At 46.5% G+C, this 16,045-nt stretch overlaps 2 protein-coding genes and 1 long non-coding RNA gene across 4 annotated transcripts in view; 2 read left to right on the top strand and 1 right to left on the bottom strand.

The window, feature by feature from the left end:
* Nucleotides 1-16,045, top strand: part of LOC135242400 (protein NLRC3-like) — a 1,894,071-nt gene that overhangs the window by 688,739 nt on the left and 1,189,287 nt on the right. The window lies entirely within an intron of this gene.
* The window catches only part of LOC135242451 (uncharacterized), a 641,023-nt gene that overhangs the window by 459,855 nt on the left and 165,123 nt on the right, over nt 1-16,045 (bottom strand). The window lies entirely within an intron of this gene.
* Nucleotides 1,528-7,487, top strand: LOC135242437 (Wilms tumor protein homolog). 2 transcript variants are annotated; one of them, XM_064313522.1, is made up of 4 exons: nt 1,528-1,897; nt 4,221-4,310; nt 5,967-6,050; nt 6,391-7,487. In XM_064313522.1, exons 1-4 carry the CDS (start codon nt 1,822-1,824, stop codon nt 6,510-6,512), a joined length of 372 nt encoding a protein of 123 aa, XP_064169592.1. In that variant the 5' UTR covers nt 1,528-1,821; the 3' UTR covers nt 6,513-7,487. The 2 variants fall into 2 exon arrangements, with proteins under 2 accessions (XP_064169592.1, XP_064169591.1); XM_064313521.1 differs by having other exon boundaries at nt 1,567-1,897; nt 5,967-6,059.

Below are 16,045 nucleotides of genomic sequence, written 5' to 3' on the forward strand. Positions count from 1 at the left end.
GTATTTCGGAGTGAAAGGGGGGGGAAGAGGAATCGCTCTCGCAAAAATCCATTAGCAGCGAAGATAGGGTTTCCGAGCACAGGCCCGCTTTAATAAATCATTAAATCTTAATTAACGTCCGTCAGCAGCCCCCCGAAAGCAGAGATTCTCCAGAGGAGATCTCTGGAGACGTTTTAACTGAAAACGGGATATTTACATTAGCCTCCTTTTTTTTTCTTTCTCGTCCCCCCCCTCCCCTCCCCTCTTCTTTTTGTCGTCTCCCCTCCGTCGTTTTGTTTTTTTTTTTTCGGGGGGAGGGCGAAATGAAGTTAAACAGGCGAGAGAGAGCGGAAGATTTCCCGGGCGAGCGTGGCCAGTAAACCAGAGCTTTTATGATAAAACAAAAAAAAAAGCCCCGGTAGAAATTTGTAATTGCTCCCGCTCGGCTTCATTTCAGCTGGCCCAGACGGGCCAGGTGGCTTACGTTTTTGAGGAGCTCCGGGGACCCTAACCCTGACTTTGGGCGTTCGGGGTCCCTGCGGGGTCGCTAGATAACCCGAGCGTGAGAGTCGTGAAAGCACTCTGGCAATTTGCTTATCAATAACCTCTTACCAGGCCGTTAAAGAGGGGGCCGTTATGCTAAGCAGCCGCTAATTACGAGCAGATGGGGCCCGTTCCGGGGTGAGAGAGGAGGGCCGTCGCAGACGCGCGCGGGGCCCCCCCCCCCGGAATCGCAGCCCGCTCCGCGCACAGCCGCCCGTCTGGACCCTTTCAAAGGCGCGCGGTCGCGAACGCGCGATCGGAACGTCCGCGGCCGCGCGTTCCGACGCCGGCGTGACGATCGCCGCCGGCAACCGAGTTCCAGAACGCCGACTTCGAATTTTTGACAAAGAACGTTCCCGAGAAGCTCGCCCTTCAAAGGGGTTAAATGACTAATCGGGATAACATGAGGATTTCCGTCGGTAATTTTTCTGCTAGTTCAAATGCAGTGTCGCCAGCTGACTGAGAAAACGTCGTTCGTTTATTCACTTATTCAGAAACTCACGGCCTGTGCTGTAGGTGAACTCTTAGTCGCGTCGCATGACCTCCTGAGACCCAGCAGAAATAAAAGTTTTAAGCGTTTCATTTTTTGACATGATATATGTGTCTTGGATGACGAAAAACACGTTGCGGTGAAAATATTTTCAAAAATATTATGTATTTTATTTTTTATTGAATGTCCCTTGTAGTGTCGGTTTCAGCACGGTAGAATATATGGGTCTCGAGATTAAGACCAGAGACTTGTGTCACCGACGGGACAAAAATTAATTGCCGGGTCTTTGGAGGATAAGGAGGAGAGGAATACTTTCTGTTATCTTTTTCTGGTGCAGTGCGGTCGTATTTCACTGTGTCGGTTTGATTTGTACCAGTGGAAAACGTAGATGGAAGTGAGCGGCCATTTCTGGAGCCTCCTCCTTCTGTCTGTTGAACCAGAGGGGCGGCAGTGTAGTATATGACAACACAGGGAACTGGGCATGCAGTGCAGTGGTTGCAGGTTTGATTCCCTGGTGAGGCACTGTTGTGCTTTCGCTCACTACACTCGAGCGAAAGCACTTAACCCTGATTGCTTCAGTAAATATCCGGGCTGTGTGAATGGACTGTGTGTTTGAAAAGAAGCGTCACTATGAACGTGAATGAATCGGCCTAGATGTACAGCACGCATGCTCCTGTGCGCGTGTCACGTTCTGACTCTAAAGCCGCCTCCCTCTCTCTCGGCGAACCCCTCGGCAGGACGTGCGGCGCGTCCCGGGCATCACCCCGGCGATCGTGAGGTCATCGGAGACCAACGAGAAGCGCCCGTTCATGTGCGCCTATCCCGGCTGCAACAGGAGATACTTCAAACTGTCCCACCTACAGATGCACAGCAGGAAGCACACGGGTAAGCACTGAGGAGCGCACACACACACACACTCACACACACTCACACACACACATACACATACACATACACACTCACACACTCACACACACTCACACATACACATACACATACACACACACACTCACACATGTGCACGCACACACACACACACTCACACATACACATACACACACACACTCACACACACACATATACGCACACACACTCACACACACATGCACACACACACACATGCACACACACATACACACACACACATACACATCCATGCACACACACACGCACACACACGCACATACACACACACAAACGTGCGCACACATACACACATACACACACTCAAATGTGCGCACACACACACACACACTCAAATGTGCGCATACACACACACATACACACACGCACACACACGTGCACACACATACTCAAACACACACACGCACACACATACATACGGACACACACAAACACACGCACGCACTCACGCACACACGTACATGCACTCACACACACTCACGCAATCACACAGTATACACGGATGGAGTGTAGCACAGTGGGTAAGGAACTGGGCTTGTAACCGAAAGGTCGCAGGTTCGATTCCCGGGTAAGGACACTGCCGTTGTACCCTTGAGCAAGGTACTTAACCGGAATTGCTTCAGTATATATCCAGCTGTATAAATGGATACAATGTAAAATGCTGTGTAAAAGAGTTGTGTAAGTCGCTCTGGATAAGAGTGTCTGCTAAATGCCTGTAATGTAATATAATATCAAATGACAAATCATAAGCACAGCATCAGGAGCGCAGTCCATAGAAGAATTGAGGTCGCAAATCCGTTCTCAAAACTTCTTCGTGGGGTAGCTGCTAGCTAGCGTTTTTTTTTTTCTGGCACCCCATGCGGTCAACCACTGCCGCAGCCCAAACGCACTACCCCCGTTCACATGAATGGGAAGACCGCCGTTTTTTGCCGCACAACCCTGCGGCAAGCTGATCTGGCGTGAATCCAGCCTAAACCCCTACAACACAAGCCAAAGGGGGACAGTCACCCCCCCCACCCCCACCCGGGAGGACTCTGGCTCAGTTTGGCCAGGGGAGCTCACCCTCCCCTGGGGGTGCGTTTAGAAGGATTAATGCGGACAAATCGATTTTCAGTCCATCCAAGGAGACTGTTCCTTCTCCATATTACAGTCGACTGTACGATTGAGATTAATACAGTACACCAGTAATATTATTCATAATAATAATAATAATAATAATAATAATAATGAGACCAAAACATGTCGCAGTGAAAATATTTTCAAAAATATGATTCATTTTATTTTCATGGAACGTCCCTTGTTGTGCAGGCTTCAGCACAGTGGGATATGCGGTTCTCGAGCTGAAGACTAGAGACACACGTCAGGGGACAGAAATGAATTGCCGAGTCCTTGGCGGGCTGCGATTGTGAGTAATAACACGGCCGAAAAATAAAAAATAAATAAGAAAATAAAAAAATTTTAAGTGGAAAACTGAAAGGAATGCGAGTTGCGGTTGGGCGAGCGGTATTTCGGACGAGCAGTGAGGTCCCCCCCCCCACCCCCCCCGGAGCGTCCCCTGGAGTGATCGGGACAGTCAGCGGACTCTCTTCCCGTAACCGATGACGACAGCGATTCCCAGAAGCCCAAAAATCCGAGACCGGAATCCGCCCGAGCGGCGGCGGCGGAGGAGGTCTCCACGGGCGCGAGAAGGACAGGCGCGCGGGGCGGACTCCTAAAACAGACGCGACGAGCAATCGCGGGTTTCACTGCAGGCGCGGGCCTCGGAGTCACGGTACAGGGGGAGGTTATCCATGAGAAACCGCCGCTACGCTGTCTGGGGACTGCTGACAGCCCCCCCCCCCCGGTTGGCAGTCGAGGGGTCACTGGACTGGCAGCTTCGTTCCATTTAAAAGGAACCGCGAAGAAACCGTGATGCATTACATTACATTACATTACATTTATCTGGCAGACACTGTTATCCAAAGAGACATACAATAAGTGCATACATTACATTACATTACATTACAGGCATTTAGCAGACGCTCTTATCCAGAGCGACGTACAACAAGTGCATTAGTTAAAGGTGCAGAGGTGCAAAAGAAACACACTAGAGCGAAGTAAAGATTGTAGTGCCAGAAGTGACCACATGATGCAGATGTTTGGTTGGTACGGGCGTTTTTTAAACCGAGCGCACACAGCTGGAGTGAGGGGGGGGGGCAGGGCGCTTGCTTGCTGGTGGTTTTGGGGGCGCTGCTGAACAGCCCTCTGTGCTCTCTGATCCCCCCCCCTCCCCCTTCCTCACCAGGGGAGAAGCCGTACCAGTGTGACTTCAGCGACTGCGGCCGGAGGTTCTCCAGATCAGACCAGCTGAAGAGGCATCAGCGCAGACACACAGGTCAGCCCCCTCGCCGCTGTCCTTCTCTCTGTCTCCCTCTCCACTGCCCTTCTCTCTGTCTCCCTCTTCTTCCTCTCTCTCTCCTCTCGTCTCCCCCTCCACTGTCCCTCTCTCTGTTTTCTCTTCCTTCCTCTCTCTTCTCCCTCTCTCTCCTCCGTCTCCCCCTCCACTGCCCTTCTCTCTGTCTCTCTCTTCACTGCCCTTCTCTCTGTCTCTGTCTCTGTCTGTTTTTTTATAAATGGTAAAAAGATGAGAAGATTGAAATTATGAGCACATATTAGCTCATCAAAATATCACTCGAGTATAAATAACTTATCGTGAACACAAATAATAAACTGTAAATGAATAGCACCCATTACACCCTAGTAATGTTTTCATGCTAAACGTGCAGAAGTGCATCACTGAAATCACAACAAATGACACCAAAGATGAGATAAAAGGTAACAATGAGCAACAGCCGCTCAAAAACATTGTGACCAGGGCTGCACTATATTAAAATTCTTGGCCATATTGGCCGATGCTGATACTTCCCCTTTATAGCATCACACAAAATGCAAACTGGAAGAAGTGTATGAGAACAGATGTCGACTTATGAAGGATAAATGTTATAAGGATAAACGAAGGACAAATATTACTCATGTAACAAAATATTTCAAAGACCGGGAGTCTATAGAGCTACTGAGTCTCCGTACAGCTTTGCCTTTGGGTTTGGCTGGTGAAAATTATTTTAAAAAATAAACAAAAGAGGTTTAGATAGCTTGTAGATAAGGTTAGGTTGCTTCTTGAGCATGACATTTTCACTTAAGTCACTATAGCAACCTGCTTAGTGGTCACAGAATATCCACCTGAAACCTGGCAGAAAAAAAGTTTTATTTTTTATTATTTTGTTTAAGTATTCCAATTTTCTTGACATACAGTAATGCAAGTGCAAAGACAAAAATAGTGTTGCAGTGAAAATATTTTCAGAAATATTATTTCTTTCTAATATTTACTGAATCTCCCTTGGTTTCAGCACAGCAGAATATATGACTCATAAGATTAAGACCAGAGACTCAAGTCATGTCCCATGCAGGGGACCAAGGTGAATAGCTGGGTGGTGAGAGGATATAATTTCATTGAGAGCTTGCTGGAAATTGTACATAACACAGAGGAATACATCTATCCAGAAGACACCATTAGCAGGCTACCTGTAATGAGTAACTGCCTGCGGTCATGAAAATTAAATTTTCAGGTGCCAGTATTGCACCCATACCAGGCACCCTTTAAATGAAATTTTGGGTACCAGTCTTGCACCCATACCAGGCACTTTGTAAATGAAGATGTTGGGCGCCAGTATTGCACCCATACCAGGCACTTTGTAAATTAAATTTTGGGTGCCAGTATTGCACCTATACCAGGCACTTTGTAAATGAAGATTTTGGGTACCAGTCTTGCATCCATACCGGGCACTTTGTAAATGAAGATTTTGGGTGCCAGTATTGCACCCATACTGGGCACTTTGTAAATGAAGATGTTGGGCGCCATTGTTGCACCCATACCCAGGACTTTGTAAATGAAGGTTTCGGGTGAAGGTCTTGTGCCCGCGCCTGGCACCCCGCTCTCTCCCTTGGGCGCCCCCCACTGGATGTGTGCTTTGTGCTCCCTGTGTGTGCGTAGGGGTCAAACCGTTCCAGTGCGAGACCTGTCAGAGAAAGTTCTCGCGGTCTGACCACCTTAAGACCCACACCCGGACTCATACAGGTAAAACAAGTGCGTAAAAATTTTATTTTTCCACTATTCCCCATTATTCCCCTTCCCCCTGGATCGCGATAAAGCAGCGATCGTGCTGATCACGGTTGCGCTCGACTTCTACTGTAAAAGTCGCTATGATTTCTCTATGAGGGACTGCCATTGTGATTCCCAGTTAACCTTGGGCCTTCCCCTCTTTTGTAAATTTAGCTTGAGGTATTATCATAATTTAGGTATGAATTATCATTGTTTGTTGTACGTGTCCAGTTAAGTAATTTGGTGATTTTCGGCAGGTACTCTGAAGGGACTTGTTTTGGTTAGCCCCTGCGCTAAAATGCTCCTGTCCCCGCAGGCGAGAAGCCCTTCAGCTGCCGGTGGCCCAACTGCCAGAAGAAGTTCGCCAGGTCGGATGAGCTGGTGCGTCATCACAACATGCACCAGAGGAACCTGACCAAGCTGCAGCTGGTGCACTGACCGGGGAGGCCTCCCGCCCCAGACGAACCCCACTAAACACAGACTCTCACGTGTCCATTTCCACCAATGACCAGAGGCTGAGTGGGCGTGGCCTCACTGGAAAACCAATCAGAATGAGGTCAATGTCACTGGTTATCCTTCTGTACACTCCCTTATTACACTTTACCCATACAGGAACAGTCATTCCCCGTCTTACACCAATGCATCCTGAAGGTCTCACATTCCTATACTGTCATTTTTCAAACACGATGAAATCCTCAGCGTCATTTTTTAAAATGAAGTTGCGACCGTAAGAATTCTTAAAATAACTTATTGAATTTTTAAAGATTAAAACACTGTATCGGTTCCCAAAAAAAAAAAAAAAAAAGATAGTTTGTAAAGAGAGATATTTGTGTCTTTGGACCCAAACTGTCTATTTCATGGCTGCCGTCATTCCAGTTCACCCTGATCCGGGCAGAGTAGCGGTGCAGTAAATTAACTTGCGCCCTCCTGTCATTTTTAATGACCGAACTGTAAAACTATGTCCAGTGCAGCTCTTTCCAAGGAAGATCCTCTGACTTGGACAGGCTCTGTGCCAAACAGCCGCGAGTCTGGAGTTTGTAAAAATACAAAAAAGTCACACAGGTTATGTGGCTAAGTAGTCATGTTAAAAGTTTTTTTTTTTTAAGTGCTGGTCCACAGATACCGTTAAAAAAATCTCCCCATTGAAAAAAGGTAACTTAATTATTGACTTTAAGAGTAAAAACTGTAAAGAGTATGATGGAAATGTAGCTTTTTTTAAATGTGTATTAATTATTGTGTATATGTCTGATAACATAGCTACCGTTGAAACAATAGGGAGTTTGTCGTACTTAAGAAATTAATGTTGTTACCCTCTTAAATGTATCACTGTTTCCGGCCTGTAAACTGCATCTGCTCTGTTGGTTTTTGTTTTCTGTCCTGCTCTGAATTAAAGTCCACTTGGTGGTGAATCGACGGTCCGGAAAGGTGTGTGGGTTCAGGGGAAAGTTCTGGGTTTCTGTGGGTTCCGCTAACAGCGCTGGGAAGAGTTCTTACCTGCGTAACCTGCTCAGGTCCTGACCACTCTCAGTACACCTGACTGGGTAAAATAAAACTAACGTTTAACTGCAGCATGGAACAAATGGGTCACTGAACGTCTGCATAGATTCTCTCCAAGTTCTGCTTCCCAGAAAAATCAAAGTGAAGAATTATTTTTTTAAGTGCCATTTTCCCTCCAACTCGACGGCACTCCCCTCCGTCTGAACAAAACAACTCCCTGCAGCCAGCTGGATTTCCGCGGGATACAATTTTATAAGGATTTTCTTTTGAATGATTTTGCAATTATATTTCTCATTTTCGGAAAAAACTAAATAGTTTGTCAAATATCTTTCTTATACATATATAATTTCTGGATGTAATGTTTAATTTAAACTGATACGAGCTATAGAAGTATACGCGCATTGTTTCTAAACTGTTTAAAAGAGAAACTTTATTTCATAATACTTTTAAAAAGCCAAGCTCCATTCACATTGTTTTTTTTTTTTAAAAACGCTTTCTGTGTCTAGTAGTTCATCACCCATGCGTAATATTTCTAAGGAGATCTACTGTTTTTTAACAGTTCGCAGCGCCTAGCACCCGGCTTGTGTAAATCCGTCCAGCTCTCCACCCAATTACTCATGCGAAAACCCCCGCCATATCTCCGAATGACAGCGCTTAATCTCCGCCTGGATTTCTGCTCCACGGCCCCGCTCCCCCGTCTTTGAAGTGGGGTAGCTGCTTTTCGTTACCCCGGTGCGCTCTGCTCGTAAGAGACACCGATAAACCCCCGTCATTAACGATCAAAATCTCGGAGCCTGGACGGACAGTCTTTATATAAAACTGCGCTTCGAATGGCCTAAACAACTTCCGACAAACGCGACTCTCATGAGAGAACGAGCACAACCGCGGAACTGTTTTCGCCTGATTCTGGAGAAACGGGGACTTGTCACCCTCGCTAATGTATAACGTGCGTCTTCTCTAGTTTCCTTGACCTTTACTTGGCTCCCCCCGTGGGCCATAGATCTAAACAGCTTTATCAGTCGTGCTGTGAGCTGCATGGATTCGGTCGCTGGGGGGATTTTGCGGGTGAGATACAGCGATGGCACAGGCCACCATCTCCCGCAGAGCCTAACTCAGCTGATAAGAAAAAAGCCAATAGCTTCTGTTTGAGTTCAGAAACCTGTCCTTTAGTATCTTCAGGTGTCCATTAATTAGAACACAGGATCCGTGACCCACGCCCCATTTTTCCGAGAGAGAGAAAAAAAGGGAGAGAGAAAAAGCAAGAGAAAGAAAGAAACATTGGGCCTCATTCATGAAACATGCGTACGTTTGATTGTAACACGCGTATAAGAACTTTCCCAAGAACATGTCGGCATTCATCATTTTTTTTATTACTGTATTTACTCATGGCTGTTTCCTTATGCAAATCACATGAACATTATTGCGCCTAAAATTTACAAATGGCCAGCATTCATCATCTAATACATCGGGATATGCACAAAAACAAAGGTTTGCACATGTGCCATAAATATCATATTGTTTACATTTTTAAGAACAAAAGTAAGAATATTTTCAGAAAAGTTTTGTGAATGAGGTCCATTGAGTAGATGATAAACTTAGTGGTTGAAGGCCAAACCCTGTGAAAGCAGTCCACCCATGTACGTGAAATACAGGCGTTTAGTTTGTACCGCTCTGTTTATACACCAAATACCTTTCGTACCTCTTCAAAACACATTCTGACAGAGTGCTTCTTCCCTTTTTAGTTGGGAAGGAGACTGACTGTGTATGACAGATGTGTATAACCCAGGTCCTGGAGAATCACAGGGTTTGCTTTTTTTGTGTTACTGGGTACTTCATTGATCAATTAAAGTGATCTATTCCACATTACTTGCCTCACCTGGTCTCTTGGGTCTGATGTGGTTGTAGTATCAAAGGTGAAAACTAAAACCAGCAGACCCCACTGCTCCCCAGGACCTTGGTCGCCCTCCCGTCTGTGATTTGTATTATCTGATGCAGTGGTCTCCAACCCTGGTCCTGGAGAGCTACAGGGACTCCTGGTTTTTGTTTTCACCTTAAAATCAGCACCCAATTAAGACCCAAGACACCAGTTGAGTTAACTGTGCAATCAACTGCTCAACTGCTCTAATTGATTCATGAAGTGCAGAGTCACTATGAAAACCAGCAGACCCTGTAGCTCTCCAGGACCAGGGTTGGAGACCGCTGCATCGGAGGAGTGCCAAGCGGCATGAGACAGCTGTGCATGTGAACGCACTGAGTGACAAGGCCCAGAGAGCTTGGCCAAGCTCTGTCACAGACTCAGGCTGAACCGGGGCAGGAATTTGATACTGGATTTTCTTCTCTTTAATCTGACATGAGAAAGATCCCGGGAGTGTGTCGTCGGGGCACACGAGGCAGGCACGGGTCCTCGCCGCCTGCTCCGCTTCACCCAGGGCTCCGCAGCCAGGGCCAATCCGATCCGTTCCGGGGTTTTGCGCCAACTTCTGCTCTTAATTATGTAATTAGCTCAACCGCATCTCGACCTGACGTTTGCATAAGCACCAAACATAGCTGCGGACTGCACGTGCTTCCTAAAGATTTCCCTGTGCTCAAGGTCAGGAGTGAACCGGCGTAGTTAATGGAGCTGTCAGAAAACTCAAACTAATGTAATCGGGGTTGGAGCAAAAACCAGAACGCAGATCAGCCCTGCAGGAACGGAGTTGTGCACCCCAGGCGTAACCCGACCTCACTCAGTTCAGTGCACACGAAACCCAATTCAAGTTCAGTCCTGGGGACCCCCTGTGTACGCAGGTTTTCACTACAGCCAATCTCTGACTCAATTAAGGTAGTTAAACACATGCGTTTAAGTTTTTTCATAATTGTTTTCTTTGAACTTGTTACTGCACCACAGGTTTGGATCGTTAGCTCATTTGCTTTGGCTGTGTTCCAAACCTTACACTTGCGCCCTACCTCGAGTGGATAGCAGCCCTGTGTGGAAAGGTCATGTGCTCAAGTGTGCATTCCAAACTCGCGAACGCAACGAGGCAAGAATGCAAGATTTTACCGGAAATTTGATTCTTGTTCCCGGGAAGACGGAGAAGCAGAGTGCGCTTCGATGCGGACTCCTCCATGTTTTCCCTTCCCAGTAACCATCGCGTTTTCTGCTCTGTGTTTGAGGCCGAAGAAGACTTTTTTTTTACTCAGCCAAGAAAATGGAGGACATAAGGCAGGAGGATTTCGTGTAAGTGTGTTTTATTTACAGATGTGTGTAGTGTCAACGTGTTTCTTGCTAAGATTATAGGTCAGTAGTGTTGACGTCAAAGTACAAGCACGTTCCAACTTTAACAGATTTTAAGTGTCCTTACACTCAATAAGCATAGACTTGTAAGTGTACCTGGAGGTGTGGTCTTACAGGAACACAAGAACACTGAGCACAAGTATACAGTCTGAAACACAGCCTTTGTCTTTGAGTTCTTCATTATTTACCAAATGGTTAGTTTTAGTGGCCAGGTGTCCACACTTCCACCAATTAGGATCCTCTTGATTCACCTCGGTCTTTACTTGCATCAGTTAAAATTTTCTTTACGTAATTTTTTGCAGTATAGCACAATGTGAACATGTGACTTTTATTATTCATGGCATGCACAACCATTTCTGACAATGTGGTTTTAAGAGGGGAAACAATCCCTCTAAACATGCAAAGCATAATTAAGAAAAATATACTTTCTGGGATTTCACCTGCGGTTGGAATGAAAACCAGCATACACAAGGGGCCCAATGACAGAGTTTGAGGAATACTGGCCTAAGGCATGTATACTGGTGGCAGTAAACCAGTGGGGAAAGCTGACTGAAAGGCAGTGAACTGTTCTGCACCCAACGTAGTGTCTTCAAAACCACATATCGCGCTACCCGTTGCTGGTATTTATGTGACTCAAAATGGTATGCTTTGCAAAAAATGAAAGGTAACCATTGTTGATCAGAGCTGGCCCTAGGGTTTTGGCGGCCCTAGACAAGAATGTTGTTGTGGCTCCAAAGTGGTCCAACATAAATCACACAGCTAAATTGTTTGGGCCAGGGACGGTTGTGGCCCTAAACGACTGCGCTGAGCGTTTATGCCCAGGGCCAGTTCCGGTGTTGCTATAATGGTTAGGGAATTGAGGTTGTAATGCAGAGGTTGTGGGTTTGATTCCCCACTGGGGTCCTACTGTTGAACGACTTAGCATTACTTTCTGACCCAGCCTATGCTTAGTGTGTGATCTGGACTTACTGTGTTCATGGCCACGAATGACAGTTACACAATGAATACTGTACCTTATCGGACCTGTGTTTTGTAGTTGTTGCAATGACCTTTGTTATGCACTTATTGTGTCAGTTTGGATAAAAGCATCCGCCGAGTAAATGTAAGGCAATGAATGCTTCGGTGAAAAATACCTGCCTGTGTAAACGGATTGTGTGTAAAACGTTATGTGGGTAAGCGTGTCTGCTAAACGCAGAGATTCAAACTCAGTCCCTGTGGGGTCGTGGATCTGTTTCCGTAAAGAACAAGAGATACCGTACGTCTGTTCAGGTCCAAGAGCGGGAGGAGTTTGTGAGAGTGAAAATGTTTTGAACAGGTGACGTGAGTAAGAGCGTGACTTTGGAGTGCAACAGAAACCGAATGGCCTTGTGTTACTTGGAAAAGGAAAACATTTTTTTTTTTTTTTCTTTGCAAAAGGTCAATTTTGCAACAGCGCGCGCGGGTGATAGGGCTCAATTTCCAGTTTCGGACGGGTGGCCCGGGGTCTCGGAACTCATCCCGCGAGACACCGCCACGTTCGATCGGCTCGTACTCCGATTCCCGATTGGCCGGATCTTCTGACCCCCGGAGGTGCGGCTGAGCTCGCGACGTCGTGCCGGACTCCCTCTCTGTGTGGGCCTGAACTGCTACGCTGGCCGCTGCAGCTGCGGCTCTGACACGTATTTATGACTCAGCGGCCAGACTCCGATTGGTCAAAACCCACCTGCTGATACGCGGGAATGAGCCCAGAGATAAGATAACAGGACAGAGAACGCACACACATGTAACACTCATACCATTAAAATCCTCATTGTTCCACCATCATCACCATCACCATTATTATTACTATTATTATTTCTAGTAGTCATATTTAAATTTCTTGGGTATCTCCCTGGTCACTCTATTTTTCTTTAATTATTGTTATTTTTTTGTAACTTTTGTAACTGGATTTTACTGATGTATTGTGTCTTATTTAAATGCTGAGCTCTCCAATGTTGTAACATATTGCAATATTCAGTCATACGGATGAAGCGACATTGAACCGAACTGAATTGAGAGGGAGACTGACAGATAGGTAAAGAGAGTGAGAGAGAGCGCGATCAGCCATTAAGAGATTAGGCACACCCTAGTAACAGAGAAGGGTTAGGGGATGTGAGGTGTCAGTGGGTGTAAATCAGTTTGGGATGCAGAGGAAGACGAACAGCCATGTCCAATAAAGCTGTGTGTGTGTGTATGCGTGCATGTGTGGCGGAGTACGTCCATGACAGAGAACTTAACCTCACCTAGGGGTCAGACTGCAACGGCATGCTCCTTTGACCTTTAACCTTTAACCCTGCAATCCCAGAGGTTTTACCAGCTCAAATTGCCTCCTCAAAAGACCTTGCCTCCTCCTCAATAACATCTGGCCCGGGCCAGACAAACGGCGCGCGCCGAGACCCTCCGCATAACGCCAAGGAGCAACAACTGTAAGAAAACCTTACAGTCCTTATAGTCAATACATCCTTGTCCAATTCCTGTTCTCGCTTCCCTCTCGCAAACCAAATAAAAGACTACAAGGCCCAGGCCGACTCAATTACACAAACATGTTTTCAACCCGCAGCCGTTATTGGACCGTAAATTATTTTTATTTTTATTCACGGGGACTGTTTACGAAAGCCTGCCGCGATAATAAGAAACGCTCCGGTGGGCACGCGCACTGTATAAACGGTTATAGCTGATTTACGCCCCGGGTGCGAGACTTCCTATAGCTCAGAATTAGTGATGTAAGTGTCAGATCCTGGCTTTTACGGAGCCATTGCCGCAATAAGCGGAGAAGAATCTAATGGGTGGTAAATATTTCCCAGTAGCAGGTGGGAAGGAAGGAAAAACAGCAGCGAAGCGGCCAATCCCGCCAGAGGAAGCCTTTTAGGTGACGCTGGCAGGTCTCTGTGCCCTGGTACAGGCAGGCGCCGCGAGATTCCCGCATTCCGACGGTCTCCGGTTGCCAAAGGACGAAAGCTTGCGCGGTCAGTGAGACCGGTGAGGCGGAGACCGAGATGCGCTTTCCCCTACACTGTAAAAACCATACAGGATTGAAAGAAGAAAAAAAATCATTTCATTTCATTCTTTCCCTCAGTTTAAAGAACTGACTGATATAAACAGATTTTCAGTCTTACCCGGGGAGGGATCAACAGCAGCACCGAATATAGTAGGCTAGTCTTATGTTGTTATGATTAATGTTTTTGGTTATTGCTGTTTATTAGCGTTATTTTATTAACAAAGCCCTTCCAATAATACTCAATAATACTAAGGATTCAAGCACCATATCATTGTTTTATATAAACAATCGCTACGGCAAAACTAAGCTGATGTAAGAGAAAACGAGAGAGCGAGAGAGAGAGTGCTCTTTCCCTGTAATCGCGGAATTGAGCAACACTTCGGCTCTGAGCGGCTCTTCGCTGGCACGGCTCCCCCCACCCCCGCGCTACCAGGGCGTACCAAGCAGTGACTTCACCTCATGACAAAGTGCAATGCGTTACCGCTCTCTGACATGATGCAGTGCATCTGGCGGGGAAACCCCGCGGCTAATCGTGGCCGCCGGATGATTTGTGCGGCCGGTCCCAGGGGCCGGCGGACGGCTGAAGGCTCCCGCTCGCGAGGAGTCGGACGCTATTAATTATCCCCATTAATCACTGCGGATTAGGTGATCGAGACTCGAACCACATGGCCGATACAGAGCAGACAAGGGGCCAAGTACAAAAAAAAAAGTTCTTGACAGTTTTATGAAAAAAGCGATGGAATTCGGAGAAAGCCGTCCGTAGGGCTTTATTTCCATAACCGCCGTGGCCGTGTCACTTTAAATATGATAAATGCTGTCCACACGCAACGGGGCAGAGAGGAGATACTGTTTCCCATGATAGTGACGTGACGGAGATAACTAACGGATGCTTTAGAGAGAGAGAGAGAGAGAGAGAGAGAGAGAGAGAGAGAGAGAGAGAAGAGAGAGAGAGAGAGAGAGAGAGAGGAAGAGAGAGAGAGAGGAGGAGAGGAGAGAGAGGAGAGAGAGAGAGAGAGAGAGAGAGAGAAGAGAGAGAGAGAGAGAGAGAGAGAGAGAGAGTAGGCAGACCACTCTATTTTTGTATTTTTTTTATTTTTATTTTTTTGCTTTATTTGTTCGGGTAGAATGGATAGAGGGGTTGGTGGGGGTCACGGGTAGAGAAGGGGGTACAGCTCGTTGGTGCCACGGTGGGGGCTTGAACCGTTGCTCACTCATGAATATGGCACTCATCTGGCTCGTGAATCAGCCGGCCTCCAGACAACACCTCGTCTCGCGACCACATAAAAAAACAACAATAACAATAACAACATCAACAACAAAAAGCTTTATTTATAGTGCATGTGCATATCCTGCGAAGAAACAGGCAATTCGAAGTACTTCACAGTGCAATACACTGGCAGCAGCTGTGACATTGTACTTAGTGATGTGGAATCATTCGTTCGAACCTTATCCTCCCAGCAGGAAAAAAATTCGGTATACAATTTTTTTTGACGTAGTACAAATGTTGTGGATGACGAAAACATGTTCCAGTGAAAATATTTTCAGAAATATGATTTCTTTTATTTTTATTGAATATCCCTTGTAGCGCAGGTTGCAGCATAGTAGAATATATTGCTCTTGAGATTAAGACCAGAGGCTCATGCCCCCTAGAGGGGGAAAAATGAAGTGCCGGGTCTCAGGAGGATATTATTGCACAATGGCAGCCAGATACCGTCCCAGGTCTTGGGTCACGGGTACAGTAAACTACACGCGCTACACCTTAGCTGACCACCCTGCGTTAGTATGTTCAAGTATGTGATTAACAAAGCTGGCTCGTGTTTCTACCACAGAACGGGTGTGCCTGGAGAAACAATCACAAAGACTGGGGTCGGGAGGAATCAGTGGAATGTGTGTGTGTGTACGTGTGTATGCAGGCGTGTGTGCGCGCGTGCGCGTGCGTGCACGTTCGTGAAACTAACAGGAGCCCTCAAAAATAGTAAAACATAGGATGGTTTTTAGAACCATTGGATCAGTTCAAGTAAGAAAAGTAAAAATAACAAAGCACTTGATGTTTCACCAGTGGTGGATAAACTTTGCATTAATGTAAGAATCGGGAAGCTAATAACTCTCTTCCAATCTCAATTGAACGCCATACAAATGTTCTTGAGGATACACATTATTTGTTGGAGGGTTGCCGGTTCGATC

This window comes from Anguilla rostrata, chromosome 16 (assembly GCF_018555375.3).
Source record: "Anguilla rostrata isolate EN2019 chromosome 16, ASM1855537v3, whole genome shotgun sequence".
Taxonomy (NCBI): domain Eukaryota; kingdom Metazoa; phylum Chordata; class Actinopteri; order Anguilliformes; family Anguillidae; genus Anguilla; species Anguilla rostrata.